At 40.2% G+C, this 18,767-nt stretch overlaps 1 protein-coding gene across 3 annotated transcripts; it reads right to left on the reverse strand.

Moving 5' to 3' along the window:
* Window positions 1–1,412: 1,412 nt before the first annotated feature.
* man1b1b (mannosidase, alpha, class 1B, member 1b) lies at window positions 1,413–17,547 on the reverse strand. Of its 3 annotated transcripts, none has more exons than XM_079560886.1 (15): window positions 17,329–17,547; window positions 15,328–15,444; window positions 13,214–13,322; window positions 12,517–12,623; window positions 11,227–11,351; window positions 11,026–11,135; window positions 9,154–9,177; window positions 8,849–9,028; window positions 8,562–8,710; window positions 7,012–7,200; window positions 5,751–5,941; window positions 4,675–4,795; window positions 4,408–4,602; window positions 4,195–4,326; window positions 1,413–2,067 (listed from the first exon to the last, which is right to left on the reverse strand). In XM_079560886.1, the coding sequence occupies exons 2-15, from the start codon at window positions 15,427–15,429 to the stop codon at window positions 1,861–1,863; spliced, it is 1,941 nt and encodes a 646-aa protein (XP_079417012.1). In that variant the 5' UTR covers window positions 15,430–15,444; window positions 17,329–17,547; the 3' UTR covers window positions 1,413–1,860. The 3 variants fall into 3 exon arrangements, with proteins under 3 accessions (XP_079417012.1, XP_079417011.1, XP_079417013.1); XM_079560885.1 differs by having other exon boundaries at window positions 11,227–11,354; XM_079560887.1 differs by lacking the exon at window positions 9,154–9,177 and having other exon boundaries at window positions 11,227–11,354.
* Between the last annotated feature and the right edge of the window lie 1,220 nt (window positions 17,548–18,767).

The raw sequence follows: 18,767 nt of genomic DNA on the forward strand, positions 1-18,767 counted from the left end.
TGAAAAGGGTCATGGCGATGTCAATGGTCTCTGATGCAACATTGAAGGCACACAAAGGACATTTCCAGAAAGATTTGCACAAAATACAAAATTTGGTCTCGATACAAATTCAAAACAATGAAAGAAAAGTGGAAAATATCTACAGAACAAACAAACCAAAGAGGACTATTTTTTTTTTACACGGTACACTAGAAATCAATATATTAAGCTCTAACTGAATCGGAAATTCTGCACTACATTGGATCGAGAAAAATTACATTCAAAATAGCAGCTGCTCAGACAAAGAAGAAAAAGCGCAACTTCAAAGAGTACATTGTATAACATTTATAGAAGAAAAGGTCTTCACAGTAACTTGTGCAGCTTGGCAAAAACCGGGAGAGAACTGGACTCGGATGCTACATTTGTGTAACAGGAAACGGCTCCTCTTGTAGAAAATGACTGTTCGTAAATGGATCTTGCTTAAGCGCATTAAAAAAAGATGAGAGTAGTATTGGATTTGAAAGTTGCATGTGAAGAAGTTCTGCTGCCCCACACCTGATAATGCCTTTTCTATCAAAGAGCGCGAAGCTTCTCCCAAAAGCCTATTAAAAGCGTACAAACAGGGTCGTGGGTTTTCACTCAAGACATTCACTGATCTATTCAAATCATTCATCTATTTTAAAAGCTTTTATAGTTGTTGTTTGTGTGGTAAAATTAAAACCAGATGAATATGTTGTAGAGCAAATTAACCAAAACATTTTTTCACATGTTTTTAAGTCTTGTTTTGGGACACAGTTTGATGAGAAGACAAATTGCTTACAGTTACAATCTTATTGCTTTTAATTGTACAGTATTTGTCGACTAGACGAGTCGATGAGTTAAGTGTTAATCTCTCCCCCTCTCTCTCAGTGCAGTCGATTTTTGTGGCTTTCAAGGTTTTTTATTCTGCACATTACATAGTACATTGTTAATGCTAGAGTGATCTTTAATACAAGTTCATTTGTAAACGGCCCTGCGTCTGAAAAAACACGGGACAATTGCCTAATTTTAAAAACCTCTTAACCCCTGCCTTAACCAAGTGCATTGACATTTCTTTTCATGGCTTTTTGTCACTTTTCTGTTATTCTTTAGTTGCTGTTTTGTTGCGTTTTCATCTCATTTTATCACTATTTTTTTCAATAAGCTTTTAGATTTGGGTAAAGCCAAAATGGAGAATTGTGCTCGGTTCAGGTGGGGGGTTAAGAGGTTAACATTAATGTCAAGGCAGAACCCCCTTTTCCATGTTTCGGTGTGGCAATAAACAGTGTTACACCTGCCAAAACAATGGGCCGCTCGACTGTGCTTCCAATCAATGAGGGGCTGTTTGATTCAAAGATAAACCTTAGCGTTTACGTGGACTTCATTCCACCTGTTGTAACTCTGACAACAGAAGCGAAAGCAGTTCCTCACTTCCTCTGATGTATTTCGATGATCAGGTGCGGGGCAAACAGCATAGGCTACTTGCTTGCGCTTCCATCTACTGCGTCTAAGCCCGACAGTGCTAAATGCTTTTACAAACATCCCGGCAGTAAAACTTTACATAAATATAGAATTTTCTTAAAACCGGTCCTTGATCACTCCCGTTATAAACAATTAAGACAATTTCTTTTCAGTTTGTGTTTTCTCGAAATGACTCAAAACATTCCTCCGCTTTTCGAGCAGAAAAAACAACAACAATTCAGTCAAAAATAATGAAACTCCCTGTCGGCCATGTTTGCTGTTGTCCATGGCTCGAAACGACAGGATTCTCGATGGAAGTTCAGGGCACAGACCCGCTCCTACATGTTGGACTAACCCTGAGATTCCTTTGTGCAGTTGCGTTAGCGGTGCGCTGTGCCGGTCTCACGCCGCTGAAGGCCAGATGGGCAGCGGGTGGGCCTCGGTGTTGAAGACGTACTTGTCCAGGCTGATGAGGCTGAAGTCGTCTGAGAACAGCAGGAACAGGTATTTGAGGGTCTCCCCCAGAAAGAAGCTCTCCATTTTGTCCCGGGGGCTGGGGTAGTCCGGGTCCCGAACGTTATTGACCGACGTGTAGCCGCCCGAGGAAATCTGAGCACAAGACACCGATATTAAGGTTAATTTACGACACAATTCTCCCTGATATGTTCTGCATCCAAGACTTTGTAAAGGCATCCAAAAGAGAAGATCGATACTTCCAGCCATGAAATCTCTTAATCTCTTAACCCCCGCCTTAACTTTAAAGGTCCTATATCATGCAAAATCGACTTTTTGGTGCTTTTAGCCATGTTGTTATGCTATTTCCTCATCAAAAAAACCCCCAGAGTGGTTTGTGGCTTCATTCACGCAGCTCTCAGTAATCCTCCTGAATCCTGCTCTCTGAGCAGCTGCTCCTCCCTCTCCTGGTGAACGACTGACTGTTCAGTTGTGTCGTAACAGCGGAACGGAAGGGCTCGACGTCTGTAATGTAATGTCTTAATTCTATGCTTACGGCCAGATTTTAATTTGTAAAACAGCGTTTTCATTATTTCTGTCGTAAGAAAGAAACAAAGAGAAAAAAAAAAAAAGAAAAAAAAAAAGGATGTGCCCGAGGTGCTTCCAGGTCAGCTGTGGCCAAAACAAACACATCGAGTCTGAACAGATCAGTCATGTTTGCGCTGCAGCTGTGAAGATGGAGCTCGTTACCTACTCTGACACACCTGTTCTTATTCTTAACTAACGATAATGTCACGGAGAAAAAGAAGCGCGTTTGGCTACGAGGACGAGGAGTTTATTCAACCTTTTTCAAGAAGAGGCCACTCGTCTAGCTGTTTTTTTCTCCGGGATTCAGCGACTATCAGCCAAAATGGTGTTTTTCTGTGACTGTCTCTTGATGGATGTTTGGTGAACCTTCGCCAGAATCAAAGTGGATTAACTTTTATAACCAACGCGAGTCCCATAATGTAAACAGCGATGGAGCAGAGGGTGAGTCAATCCAAACGCGGGTTAGCTTGTGTGTTAGCATATTAGCTTGTGTGTTAGCCATTTATGAAGCTGTGTTGCAGATGTCAACTCCGTATAACTGCATCGTGAAGTGACTTCACTTATTGTTGTTTATTTATATTACGGTAAAGTATGTGCGGAGAGAGGGGGCGGAGTTAACTGAATCGAAGCGTTGTGTCTTCCGGGTTCGAAAAATACCTCCAGAAAACACTTATATTTATCACAAAAATGAGTGCTCCATAATGGTAGAGGTACAATATATCATATAAATGCCTATACTTAACTTTGGAATGGCTAAAATAGCATGATATAGCTCCTTTAAAATCAATTATTTTCTCTAGTTCGACTTCACAATCAAAAACCTTCTTGAAAATAGCAAAAAACAGACGTGAATGAGGATGACAAGGCAGCCAAAAAAAGCATAAAAATAGCAACAAAATCTGAACAAAACAGGCATCAAAAGAGTGATGAAGAAGTGATAAAAACACCTCAAAAACACGACAAAATAGCACCAAAGCTATAATGAAAAAGTCACGACAACACAAGGAAAAAACGATAAGTTTTGCAGGTCTTAGCCTTCAAATGTGTCAAGAAGCTTTTAGATTTGGGTAAAGATGAACTGGAGAAAAGGCCGGGGTTAAGAGGTTAATGCCAAAGTACTTTATTTTAATGCCACAATTCCATCTCTTAAGATTTTCAAACACTTCATCAGAGGAAAGAGAATTGGACAAAACAGGAAACTAACTTTAACAGTAAAAATTGTTGAGCAATGTCGTAATTTTGAAATTTTATACTTTTTAGTGACATTTAAGGCCTTGATTTTGGCACAGTTCATTTAATGGCTTTAAAAGTGGCTCGCATCTATGGGTATTTTAGAAGAAAACTACAGGCTGGTAACTGATCAGTGGATTTGATTGAGTACTCACCAATACCTGGAGAATGTTACAAGGGATTTCTCATTAAACAAGGATGACATCCCCTGGTTATTTAATAAATTGACATAGACAAACATTCAACAAAGATCTCTGGCTTTTCTGTTCTAAATAGCATTGGCCCAAGCTTTAGTTAACATTAATAGGCAACTGACAACACAGTCATCATTGCAATGCTGATATATGCTATCAGTAATTCTGTATTTGATTCTTTTAATAGAGTTGCACATATTGTTCAAATTGTGATTCAAGGTTCTGACTAAATGTTGTCTTGTCTTTCATGTCATTTTAGAATTCGACTTACTTTTGTGTACTTGTTAAAGTTTTGCAGTATCTCCCAGCCCCACTGCCGGTACTTCTTGTCCTTGGTGAATCTGTAAAGGTAGAAGAGACTCTCCACAGTCTCCGGTCGCAGCAGGTTGTGTCGGTCTGCCAGCTATGGAAACGAAACAGAAGGAATTAGCGACAAAGCAATGTGCAATAAACCGGAGTTGGATCTAAAAACATGACTCCTCACCTTGACCTCGATGTCCCGCACGCTGCCTTGGTGCATGTTAAAGTGGACGATCTCGGGACTCAGACCGGTCTCCATCTGTTTGTACATTTGGTAGCACGTCTCCATCATCTGTTTGGCCAAATCCAGGTGGTCCTCGGGAAGACCGTTGTAGGTGCCCAGAGCCAGGGTCCCGGGCAGGAAACACACGAGATGGTCCTGGAGGGAGGGCATGTCAGAACGTTTAAAATTCTGCTTAACACTTGAGAGCTCTAGTTGAAAGTTACTCACCATCTTGGGGCTGAACTGTCCGTGTGAAAGCTCCCCAATAAAAGTGAGTCCATTTGGTGAAGACTTCTGCACCAGGTTCTTCTTCACTCCCTCTACGGCCTGAAGATAGTCCTCCAAAAACCTGACAAACACATAATGCAAAATATTACAAAAACATTTTATACAGCAAAGCCACACAGTGTTTTCTGCTCATAATTGTTGATGTTCAATAGTGAGTTATAGCAATGAACAAGTGAAAACGTTGTGCTGAAGACATGTTCATCACACTAAAGCTGAGCAAAGACAACACTATTTTGTCAGTCTTAACATCTTAACCCCCACCTGAACCTAGCCTATTTTCTCCAGTTTGGCTTTCACCCAAAGCTTCTCGAAAACAAATGCCCAAATAGCAACAAAAATGAAAACAAGGGTGAAAACGCAGCAGAAGAGCATCAAAAAAAGCGGTGAAAAAGTGACAAAAATGTGTGACAAAAACACAACTAAAAAGTGACAAAAGGCGATGAAAAAGATCCATTTAGATTAGTTTTGTAAGTCTTAGCTTTCAAATGAGCCAACACTGGCTGGCATAGGCTGTGGACTTGGGTAAAGCTGAACTGGAGAAAATGCTCTCGGGTAATGTGGGGGTTAAGAGGTTAAAAGATCTTGTGAAGAATGGGGGAGTCACTACACGACTGGTTTTAGTGCGATTACAGAACAACTGGAGATTCACACATAACGACTAAGAATCATAAGAGCGGACTCACTACACCAGTCTGTTATAACACAGCGGTGCATCTGTGTCCTCTCTCCTCCGCGATATCTCTCTTTGGAGGAGAAAAACTGACCGCAGACCAGCAAAGACAGACTTCTGTTTATGAGCAGTGTTGGTCTACAGTGTCATGTGATCACTGTTGGAACAACAAAGTTCAGTGGCAGAGGTACGAGCCTTACAGTTCTTTCAAATGGAAATATAGCGATACAACTAACAATAAAAAAAACGTTGTAAAAATTTGACGTTTTAATTTATTTGTTTTTTTTTCAAATACATTGCTCAAAATGCGTGGGTGCAGTCGGCCTGTGTGTGCACATGAACTCACTGAGGCTCCTTCTTGCCGCCCTGGAGCCACTGCTTGAGGAGGTATTCGTAGTAGCTGTCGGCGCGGGCTCCCAGAGTGAAAACGCCCTGATGAGTGAACTGTCCGCTGTTGGTATTGATGAACATGGGAACCAGACCGTCCAGTTTACCGTCCAGATTGTGGACTTTATTCGTCACCTCAGCCACCGCCGCCTACAAAACGTAATATAATATACTGTAATATAACATAGTATCACATAATCAAAACCCTCAACTTTACTAGGAGCACAGCAGCATAGCAAGATTAAAAGCAAAAAAAATACATATCCAATTGTCAATGTTAATTTATATTATCAAAATACAATGTTAAAATGTTACAGATTAGTTTGGACCAACTACTCTTTGCAATTTCAGTTTGTGACTTCTCTTGCAGATAGATACAGACGTATACAAGGAGGCGTGACCTAGCTGACGGGGAAGAAAACATCTCATGGGAATCAATATTTTTCCCTCTTTTTAGTCGTTTTCTGGCGGACTATAAACATATTTGTCACACACAGAAAAAGTCAAGCCAAAAACGGGTTCATATGAATGTTTTTTCACAGTTTTTTCCATACTGAGATATGTTCTTACCTGAGCTTAGAACGAGTTAATGCGTACCTGTCTGGTCTTTGTGTGTGCACTCAGTCACGCAAAAAGACCCAAGATGCATTTATCCTCTCCTACTCTCTTCTATGGACAAAAAGGGGAACTATATTGTAAGGCGTAATAACACCTTAGGAGCACGACGTCTGCGCAGTAATATCTTCACTTTACTGTGCGGACGTCGAAGTGCTCCTAAGGTGTCATTACGCCTTACAATATAGTTCCCCTTTATATCCGCTTAGAAAATGAAAAAGAATGTTTAATTTTGTGGAACTATACTTGGATACTTGGTGATAAACACTCACGTATTTAAATAGGGGAAACGTGAAAGAGCTTGGTTGCTTCTAACTTCACCCCCATTTGGCCCCATAGAGGAGAGGAGGAGAGGCTAAATGCAAACAACATCTCTGGTCTTTTTGCGTGAACAGACAGCTATGCATCAACAGGTAAGAACAGATCCCAGTCTGGAAAAACGGTGGCCTGTTCCTTTAAATATATTTATGGGCAGTTGAGCTCGTCGCCGTGTCTTTGTATTTTTATTTAGTATTTTAATTAATATTTATGCTTCGAACATGACCATATATGGGCTACTCCAAACATCTATATCTAAAGATAGATAATATTGTATAGCTTCTGACCTGGTACTGTGGGTCCTGGGTGAGGCGGCTGAGCTCCCTGAATTCCAGCTGGATACTGGTGACCTCGGCCACAGTGCTGTCCGACGTCCAGCGTGGAGGGTGAGCCGTGCCCTTCCCAATGTTCACGTCCGAGTACGGGATCTTAGAGGGCGTGTTGAAGGCGGGCATCAGCCTGGAGCCAATGTCCTTCTGCAAATGGACAGGATGTGATGTGAATGCTTCTTGATTGAGTCTTGTGATGGTTTAGATTAGGTGAAGGCAAGTTAGCTTAGCGGCGACCACATTTGCCCCCTCCTCAAAAGGCAGGGGCTGAACTTGTAAATAGTGGCCTAAAGCAGTGGTTCTCAACTGATATGACCTCGGGCCCTTGAAACCCATGAAACACCCTGCAGTTGGAATCTTGTTATATATTGTATTATCCCGCAGAAAACGGTTGAACCAAGAGTGAATAAACCTATAAAAGTAAATCATGGTCATAAGAACTTGGCACTTTAGTTTAGACTTTTTCTGTGGGGCAGGGGTTTCGGGGCCCTCCCGTGGGCCTCAGAGGCAACAGAGGGGGACCCCCAAAGTTTGTTTAAACTAGCACAATGGGAAAAAAAACACATTTGCTATATGTTGCTTTTTATGTCATAGGAGTGCCTCGGATTTCTCTTTTTGTTAACTTTTTGATCCTGAAGAGCGCCTGACCTCCTTCACAACTCATTTCACCCACTGAAATATAGTATTTGGGCATTAAAAGCATTAAACTTGCTGTTTCCATTATATAGCCGAAAAACTCACATTGTAACCCAACACAAAAGGCCCCACCAGTTGAGAACCACTGGCCTAAAGCACCAAGCACTACTTTATCCAAATCCCTGTGTTGTACATCATATAAGATCTCCTGTTATTTATTAGGCAAAAATATTAAGAACAAATTCTTATTTAGAATGATGGCCTGAAAGTGCTACTGTGCACTTAAAGGGAAGTGGATACAAAACAAATATGAAGTATTTTCAGATGTTTGACCTTTGATGCAACAATGTTTCTCAAAATGGGGCCAGTGGTTCTTTGCTCTTTGCCACATTTTGCTCCCAGGCCTGACGGCAACGCCCCTTGATTTAGATTGACGTTTAGGAAAAAATAAATAAAAAATGCTCATTTCAGCCTTGTTTTCCTAATGTTTCATGTTTGTCTTGTCACTGTGTTTAGTAAAATTCAATTCCAGACAGTTATCAAATCCTATTTTTTCTATCGTGCAGCGCTAGTATACGTACTTCAGAAAGGTTCACTGCAGCATCAGCGAGCAGTCAAAGAAAGCTAAAAATAAAGGTTTTCTGAAACCCAAGGGAAGATGTCAGACAAAGTCAACATCAAATGCTTTTTCTTCGGCACAAACAATACAAAATTAGAAACTCCAAAAATATCTGAGATTTGACTCATGGGACAGACGACACGCTTTAGGGTGTTACAAGACTTTGACAAAACCTGCAATGACGCACTTCCTCACACTAAAAAAAAACAACCAATAATGCAATGACACATTTGATCGAAACATCTGAACGTACCGCTTTTTCCAGAAATAGTGTGTCTCCCGTGAGGTGGTAGGTACTGAGCAGCCCTCCCAGGATCCGAATGGTGGTTTCAAACAAGTTCACATCCACATTTTTGTTAAAGGAAAGCTCTGTGGATACCCAGGCTTTGGCTTCTTCAAATTCTGCCAAAAATAAAGCAAACAACAAATCAAAATACTCAAGTTGAAAGCAATCTCAGTGAAGAAAACTACTCCCAGAATAAGGACTAAAACTAGCCCACAGAAGGTTGTCAAGAGATGGAAATTTGATTGTTAAAGTACCAGTCTTTAGCCCCATTATCCACATGGTGTCCAGGGCGTCGATGAGCGTGAGCCCGAGGCCGAACCACTCGCTGAAGGATTTGGAGATGGGCCGGAGCTCGTCGTGACCCCAGGCAAAGTCTTTGTACCCCTGCCAGGCGTGTCTGAAGGAGTCCCGCACTGCCTCCAGCAACTCCGTTTCTGAAAACACACATACGATACACAACACGTTTAATAACTCAAAGATCTCCAACATGCTAATTCACATGGGAACAAAGCTAGTTATTTCTGTATTTGTGGAAATTTTGAATCAGAATTTGAATCACCTGACATATTGTGAAAGGAATGATCTGCGAAGAAAACAAGAGTCTTCAATATAGGACAGCAGAGTGTAGACAGTTTAGTATCATGCTCCCCAGGGTGAGTGTTTATCGCATGCCAAAACAAGAGGGTCGCTAGTTCATTGGTGGCAAAAGTATATAATTACCCCAAAATAATAATAATAATAATAAGAATATAAGGGAAACAGCGACACAAACTGGCATGCAGACAAAAGATGGAGGAGCATTCAGGGCATCTTGCATTTGTCCATCGAAGAGCTGATTATTCATTGAAGGCTAGTATTCTGAACAAGAACACCAGCAGGCTTCTGATAGACAGTTTATTTAGGGTTGGACCAATGACAATACTAAAGATGTACCAATCCAGCTTTTTTGCCTCCAATACCGACACTGGGGGTTTGAGTATCTGCCGATATCCAATATTAACCGATATCAAGAGACTTTCTTAAAAGAGTGAAAAAGTGAATGGTCTCTTTTCTCCAGAGTGAGATCAACAAAATGTGATCTTTTGCAAATGAGATGTTACAGATCAATTATATCTATTAATAAACTGTAATTGAAAAACTTAACAAGGCTCAATGAACTTTTTTGTACTAATCATCCTTGGCTGAATGACAGGCTTTAGGTCACATGAATATATAAAACTCACATAAAGTGATCTGAACATTACAACTTCTGCATGACAAACGTTAGATCAGTTATTCTTTAACAGCATTTCATAAACTAAAATACAAACACTTGGCCACTTCAGCAGTGGGCGATCTCATCATAGTTTATCTCCCAGCCTTGATCAGTTGCTGCTAGCATTAGCATGCTGCTGCTAGCCGATCAAAAATACATTTGTGGACGACGAGCTGAGTGACTGAATTATCCTGGTTCTGAGCTTCAAAATGAGGTGCAGCTGAGATTTAGTTGGCAAAAGTTGCGTTTTTAAAACGTTAAGAGCCAAAACAGGCATCGGTTCAGGATCTGATATTTGTAGCTAATACTTGATATCGCATTTTTTCCAGCATCGGCTCTTTCAGGTATATACTCAAAGATTTACCAATCTGATTCCACATTGTATTTTTTTTAAAGGATGCTCAATGGGTGCAAGCCAGGGCAGTTTACTGGTTTTGGAGGATTTGTCTAAACATTAACATTTTATGATGCCTTCATTAAGTCTTTAGAGTCGAGCACTGAGACACACTGTACAGCCTTTTGTTGCATGATGATGAACCGTGTGGTTTGGCTCTTAGCTTCTTCGTACAAGGCTCACTATAGCCTTCGTTCCACATAGCGCGACTATACAGCGCACGCCACGATCTACGTGCACGTATTGACCCGCACACCTTTCCGTTTCCACTGCACATACACACACATCTGTTGTGGGAGGCGCTCCCACAGAGGAGCACGCTGTACAGCTATTAGCTGTTATAGAAAAGCTCGACAAAGCGGATGAACCTGCATGTAGAAAGAACCCTTAACAGTTTCATTGGCATCCTGTAGTATCGGACTGGTATATTGGTGACTTCTCTGGTATCAGATCAGTTTGATAAAAAGGGCGTTGGAAAAACACTAAGATTATTCACTAATTATGAGGGCTTAAAAAGGTCTAACTTCCCATCTATTTTAAGTGTTGTGTCTTTGAAAGGTATAGAAAAGTAAAATGAATTATAAAAACATGAAGGAAAATTACCACATGCAACATAACAAGCAAATGCTGGCTTGTCAAGTCACAGTGGCTACTAAGCCACTAAAAGTTAAGATTGTACACATTTTAGTCAAGTATGTCACATTTGAAAGCAAGCAAGCAAGTTCTGTACAGCAGTATTGTTGGGACAGTTGGTAGAGTGGAAAACAAAAACTATTACAAACCGGCCTCCTTGACAGTTTTAATGTCCTGATCGGCGGCAGTGTCATCTTTGGCGTCGCCGTCCTTGGCACCATCTGTGCCTTGTTCAGTGTCGATCACAGCCCCGCGCCAACTGGGCAGAAAAACATGAGCCGCAAACTCAAACAAACTGTGCTTTTGACTGTAAGAAAACTAAGAAAGACTGAAAGAATGAAAGAACTCACCTGATGACTCCCTGTTCGTCTCCCTTATTCTTACTGTCCTTAGGCTTGTCCTCGACGGTGTTTGAAGCATTTCCGTTCTTCTGCAGGTTTAGTAGCAAAGGTGGTCCTCGTTTGTTGGGTAATTTCTTCTGAGGAAACACAAACACAAGTGTGTTTTAGTCACTAGAAGAGCAGTGCACTTCTCTACAGAGGGAATTTGCTATTTGTTATTTCCCATACAATTTATGAATAGGGAAACATGTAAGGTTGCAAAGGGGCGAAAAACACTTGATAAATTGCTGGAAACCTTCAATGGGAACTTTAGCTCGAAAATGTTGTGAGTTTTAAATGATTATAAACTGTCACACTTAAATAAACAGTATACTTTTGCAGTTTCCATTTGATTAACAATTTGTTAGTTCCCCCATTAATTATGTTTTTGAACCATAAAACATGTTTTGAGTGATGTCACACGCAAGACCTTTGTCTTTGGAGTGAGGACCACACTATCAAAACGTGACTTTTTTAAACCTAAATCTGATTAAGTGGAGGAACAAACAGCAAAGTTTTCTTTATATATTTAACAATTTTGTTTTGTCACACTGTCATTGATGAACTCAGATCATGACAAACACTGATCTTTACTGAACACGGAGTGGGCGGGGCCAGTGTCTGACACTGAGCTGCATGAAACAGAGCTAAGCTGTAGAACACTCTGTACAGACTGACACAGGTACAGACTCCTAAAACAACACAATATTGCATGATGGTTAACAACATGGAGTGAGTCTGTTCCATTTCTTACAGCCCTCCTTTGTCTGTTTGTGTAGTTTATTTGAGCAATTAACATTTTCTCTTTCTCCATAGTTTCACAATCATACAGTTAATGTTTGTGTTGGCCATGAACCCAAATCACTGTCAAGATTATTTAATTGTAAGTTTTCTCTCTCCTATAATAGACATTTCAGTGTATGACTCTCAAATCAGATTATTATGCAGCAGTTTAAATCTGTCTGTAAAGCCGCCTTCAGTTATGCCAATTCCCTGTTTATTCCCATGTATTCCTGTTAATTCCCATAAAATCCTGTTAATTCCCATGGAAGATAATAATTTAGGAACTCTAACGATAAGCTCAATTACAGAATAATCACAAAATAAAAGACTATTTTGTACTGTGTATATGAATCAATAAAAACAAAATTGACTCTGAAAATGCCAAAGTTCCTTTCTATCTCTGGAACAGTACGATTGTTCGATGGAGCTTATATAAAATATACATAAAGCCTTGGAGATGTGGAGAAATGCACAGACCTTGGAGGGCGGTTCAGGCCGGGGGAGTTGGCCCGTTTTTTCCGGCTCTGGCAGCACATGAGGAGCGAGTGGGTGCACAGAGTCTGTCTCCGTCTCCAGCTCACCTCCTGAAATAACAACAAAAGGGTGAGAGAATATTTTTTAATCGCTTCTGAATTACTATATAATGATGCAAAGATAGATCGATTTCCATTATTGACTTGTTATAGCACAAAAACCAGAAACACAGCATTAACAAATCCAGCATTGTAAAACCTATTTACCCCAAATATGTTTTCGTGGCATGTTTTCAGCGTATGGATAAATTCACACATCTGCCCACAGCTGCTCGGCAACGGTCTCCATGGTGATATAATGAGGCTGGTCGTGGACGCTGTTATTTTTACACATAATGAAACGATGCATTTGGTTTGAAGTATGTATTTATTCCATTAGAGCAGCAGGGCATGCCATGTTATTATCGTCTAGAGCGGGACGTATTCAGCCTTCAGATGTGTGTAAATGCTCCATATTTAGTCACTTCATGGTCCGCTTCATAGTGTTCCAACAACATTCATAAAAGCACAAATGCCGAGCCCGATTACCCGAAATGATCTCCAGGTGCCCATCCATCCTGGCATTAAATCAAAGTGAAATCTCCCTTAAGGCGATGTAAAGAGATTTCTAGTTAAAGACCGTTAGTTAAAGAGGCTCTTACCTCTGAGCTTTTCGGTGATGGTGGAGTACGAGGCCAGTCCACAGATGAGCAGCAGCACCACAGTGAAGAGGATGAGGCTGCGCTGGAGCCGGGACAACTGCTTCCATTTCTGAAAAAAAAAAGCACAAAAGTTCAGTCATTTCAAAATAATCTTTTTTTGTGTGTGGATACCCTGCCATTTAAGGGAAGTTCATTCATTCTTCTTCTATTATTATTCTGATGGCTGATGTAATACTTATCTGATTTGCTTTATTTTTGGGGGTACACCAGCAAGTTACATGTAGAGGTCGACTGATATATCGGGCCAATATTTCAGCTAATATTTGGGCAATATTTACAATACAATACAATATCGGCAATATTGATCAGTCTAACGCCGATAACAGCTGATATGTCCGGGACCAAAAGAGACTTGCTGTATCTGCCACAACTTCCTCGGCCTCAGGAGAACTTAGAAACATTGAATGAAACAAGTTTGATAAACCAAACCTCAGTGAATTAGTTTTAACCTGCCCAATTGTATTTTTGTTCGCCTTGTAAAATAAAGCGGCTAGTAACAGTATGCTAATGCTAACAGCAGCATGCTAATGCTAATGGCAACTAGTCAAAGCTGGGACAAAAACTATGATTGAATCACCTAAAGCAGAAGCCACTAGACGAGCGGCTGCATGTGCTCTTTCTCTCTGATTGTAGAATGGTAAACTACAGCCCAGATGAACAGATAGAGAAAGTCCTACATCTGAGCTTCTAAACACTTTTAATATTTTTAGAAACGGCTGCGGAATGACTGAAATACGGCTCACTAAAGTTTAAAATTCCTGTCTGTATATAGTCTGTATCTCGTGTCTCTGTATGTTTTTACTAACTCGTGTGAAACATCAACCTGCCAGGGGGTCTGCAGATGGAAATTAGCCTAAGGCTATAATCTGGCATATTTACATTTGTAAAAATGTTCATTAATATGTATTGTCCCTCCTTTTCAAATAAATAAATAAATAAATAAATAAATAAAACTGCGGACTCCCCAATTAAATATGCACGCACGATCATAATGCGCAAAAAGGGCGGCACGGTAGCACAGCAGTTAGCGCTCGTGCTTCACAGCTAGAAGGTCCGGGTTCGATCCCCACCTGGACGGGGCCTTTCTGTGTGGAGTTTGCATGTTCTCCCCGTGTGTGCGTTAGTTTCCTCCGGGTACTCCGGTTTCCCCTACCACTAAAAACATGTACAATAGGCCAGGATGAATGTGGGTGTGTTTGAGAGTGCGCATGGGGGATGACGGATGGAAATTAGCCCAAGGCTACAATCCGGTGTATAATAAAGCGTGGCTGTTTCCAATTGGCAGCGAGCAGGTCAAAACTAGACTAAACCTGGACTAAACCTGGGGTAAGCAGGGCTCAGTGTGTTGAACTGAGCAAAGAGGAGAAACACATCACTGTCATGTATGCACAATGTGTATAATTATGCATTCTGCAGTTTAGGAGCAAAAAAATATTTTTAGAGCAAAAAACCATTAATAACAGGATTCAATGAATTGCAGTATTTTCGAATTACAATAATAGATTTACAAAAGGCTTAAAAATCCTCATATAACCATGAATTAACCCTGCATGTTCCGGGCCTTTGCCTGACCTTTTTTTCCAATTCGGACCATGGTGAAATATAATTTGTGACCCCTGACCTAAAGCAATATAACAAAATCGGCGAATGTTTATGTTTTTACAGGACTATAGACCAGACATTTGGAAAAATCTGTCAACAATATTAGCATCGGCCAATAATAATCCCAAATAATTGGCATTGGCATCGGTCTTTTAAAACCCATATCGGTCGACCTCTAGTTACTTGTATATATTTAATCACAATAATGAAAAAATGATATACCCGTCTATTGTACAGCATGTTTGGGCTATGACTATGGGTCTTCACCATAGTCTCCTTCATTCATGGAAGAAACGTGGGTCAAATGCGTTGTTCATAGTAAGTTGTGTCTCTCAACTTCCAAACCTTTACCAGTTGAAAAGCAATGGAGTCAAATAACACAGTCCGCCTAATGTGCGAACCCTGGAAAACTAGTAACTTTTCATTTACATAAGAGCGATGGCCCCACTCACCCTCCAGCAGGACTGTCTCCTCCACTGCTTACTGTTGTTGTAGCCGCTACTCTTTTGTCCAAGTGTTATAGCCACATAATCCTGCCGAGATGGAGGGTGCATGTCTCCAACCCAACCCTGGACAAAGACAGAAACCAGACAAGAATAATGAGACGATGAGTCAGTGACAGTAAAGTATTTCTAAGAACAACAGGCACTTCTTAAATCATTTTCTATTGCCATGAAACAGGGCTTTTATTCTAAATCACAACTTAAGTTCTTAAGGGGACATTATTTCATCTGAAAACAAGTAACAAACCAAACAAATCCTATTTTTTATAAAGCATTTTCCTGGACACTTAAACACCAGCGGCATAACATTGTATCATCACCCCATGCTCCTTGTATCCACAGCTGCTCTCCCTTTGACCCCTCCAACGAACCACCAAACTCTCATTAACCATTCGCACAAGTTTCCTGCCCAAGGACACACAGACTATGCATCTGCGGGAAACAGGATTTGAGTAATAGCTGAAACCAACCTTTCAGCTATTACTCTGCTGGTTCTACCATCTGAGGCACTGTCTGGATTTCTTTGTTACTATATATCATGCATACAATTGGTGAACCCTGTAGTTTAGATTAGGGCTGCAACTAACGATTATTTTGTAATCGATTAATCTATCGGTTATTTTTATGATTAATCGCTTGGCTGTGAATGATGTCGGAAATTTCTTCTTTTTTTTTTTACATAAAGCTAAAGTGGTGCTGCTTGAGGATGTGGTGATGGAGTAAACTTAAAGTAAATGTTTGTAGGGGGATCTTAGTGCTAATTCTGCTTTCTGATCGGATGAGACACAGACAGATATTCATGAAATTTACAATGTACAAAACACTACAGACCCTAACTATGAAGAATAAAGTAGATTTTCATCAAAAAATACTACATTTCCATGTCATTTTTGCTCTATTTGAGTCTGTGTGAACCAGAAAACAATGAATCAATTACTAAAATAGTTGTCGAATATTTCAATAATCGATTGGTCGTCGATTAATCGATTAGTTGTTTCAGCCCTAGTTTAGATGTCTGAATGAGAACTTGCAGCCCAAATATGACATATGCACATTGCACAACAGTCTACAGTGTTTTATTTCATTTAGGTCACTTGAAGTCACTAAAATCCAGTAAGCTTTTAATCGCATCAAGCACCTCTCTTCATTCATATTTTGTTTAACACGCTTTATAATGGGTGCTTATGTGCTATGATCGCTGGCTACAATAAACCAAACACGGTCGTCAGATGCAAAAAGCAGAGGGTTGAATTTAATTGCATAGTTTAATTCACTTGGAGAGCGTATGGTGATGTATCAAATGGCAGGAATCCAATATCCTTTCAGCGCGCGCTCATCTGCGGTTTTAGTCATGTTGCAATACGCAGAGACAAGCAAATACAACAAACTCGTGCAAGATCAACTTCATCATCACTGTTTGAAATGTGTGCACGCGAAAGAGCAGACGTTACTTACCGGAAACGTCCAAAAAATAAATAATGCATCTCCTTGGCCATGTCGGTCCAGCTGTCCACTGAAGTTGGCATGTTGTTGATGTTAGCACAAATGGCTAAAGCTGTCAAAACTTCACTATTCAACAGGCAAATGATTTACACACACCGCTTCATAGAACTATTATGGCTTCAACAGGGCTGGCGACACGATTGATAAACTTACTCGTTGACAAAAATGTCTATAATAAACATTTCAGGACTGTTTCTTGCGGGCGAAACACCTGTAATCCAGCTGCAGCGGGTGCTCGGCGAAGGCGACGCCCGGAATCGATGAGCTAAAGGCGGGCACGGCGTCCAGCGTACACCGAGGCGTAGCTGGAGGCCTAAAGCTAGTTCTCCGCGGAATCGCAAGTAAAAGCTGTACAACTTGCATGACTAACGCGTTGCCAGGTCTTTTACTGGACAGGGATTGCGAAACGAAAGCATTCGTCATGGGGGGGGGGAAACAAAACGTTACCTTTGCACGGGAACAGGCAAATCCAGGGCAAGTCCAGCCAATGAACCACCGGCTGAAACGGCGCTATAAAAGCCTTCGGACCATCGTCATCCAAACAAAATGTCATGTGTGTTCGTTTACATGTTTTTTTTTCCCTTTACAAAACGATATGCAGAAAAAGATCCGGTAACGAGAGGTTTCCACTTGTGGCTTGGTATGTGATGCTGCCTGCTCGTCTGTGACTGCTGTGGGGGACGAGGTTGCCAGATCTGCGTGGCAATATTCAGCGTAGGAACGTTAAAACACAATGGTTCAACGGGGATCCAATCTGGCAACACAAATGGATCGAGCAGAGGTGTTAAGATTTTCAAAAGATAAATTAATGAAGCAGAAAGGGCAACAACTTTCTGAGGAAATATTATTTTAACACATTTTCACCAGTTCAGCATTACCCAAATCTAAAAAATAAAAAAAATAAAAAATCTAAAAACAAAAACAAGCATCAAAATAGCAACAAAAACGAGGATGAAAACGCGTGACAAAAAGCAATGAAAAACAATGAAATGAAACTGTAAATGATTTTGTGTTGATAAGGGACAGACATTATACGTTTTACTTCTTTCTGCTCCTTTTCATTCATGCTAAATGCTGTTGTTGCATTTTTAAATGAATGAAATAAATAAAAAAAATGAAAAAAAAATAAAATAAAAAAGAAACATAAACATGACAAAAAAGCAACAAAAATGTGACAAAAATACCTTTGCAAAAACATGCCCAAAAAAGCCATGAAAAAGTGACAAAAAAGCCACAAAAAGTAACAAAAAAGAGCAACAAAAATGTGACAAAAGAGCAACAAAAATGTGACAAAAAACGGACAAAAAAGTGACAAAAGGATATCTCCTTTTGCAAAAACGAAACAAAAAGACACTAAAACAAAAACGCTTTAAAAATGTGACAAAAAAGTGATAATCACTTTTGTAGATCTGAGCTTTCAAATGAGTCCCGACACAGTTGTTCTCCAGTCAAGAAGATTTTAGGTTTGGGTAAAGCCGCACTGGAGAAAATGTGCTTGGTTCAGGCGGGGGTTAATTGGGCTGTGGTCACACTTTCTGAACGTATTGGAATGACAAGATTCCTCAGTGATCATTCTAAATGCATAGACAAAATTAAACAAAAGACCTGAAATTAAGACAAAATGCTAGAAGGAATAATAAAGAAAAACTTTATTTACATGACAAATCTCTAACCCTGAAGTGTACCTCCTGAGAAAGAACAGACATCCTTCCATTTTCTGTGTAAAGCTGCACAATTGACCTCAATAAAATGTGTGAGGGGGTTGTATCATTCATGTTCCCAAATACACTCATGCCTATACAAAAAGAGAAGATTGATTTAACCAAATATATTTACAACAACTCATATAATACACTATATACATGACAATTCTATTTCTTCCAGAG

The sequence above is a fragment of the Gobius niger genome (assembly GCF_951799975.1).
Source record: "Gobius niger genome assembly, chromosome: 1".
In the NCBI taxonomy this organism is placed as follows: Eukaryota; Metazoa; Chordata; class Actinopteri; order Gobiiformes; family Gobiidae; genus Gobius; species Gobius niger.

Bases quoted from the DNA above. Each gene is read 5' to 3' on its own strand.
- man1b1b (XM_079560885.1), bottom strand. From the start codon at position 15,429: ATGCACCCTCCATCTCGGCAGGATTATGTGGCTATAACACTTGGACAA. The intron at 9,178-11,025 runs GTTTGTAATAGT...TTTTCTTCGCAG, and splicing joins TAAAACTGTCAAGGAGGCCG to ATCATTCCTTTCACAATATG. The intron at 8,711-8,848 runs GTACTTTAACAA...TATTTTTGGCAG, and splicing joins GATAATGGGGCTAAAGACTG to AATTTGAAGAAGCCAAAGCC.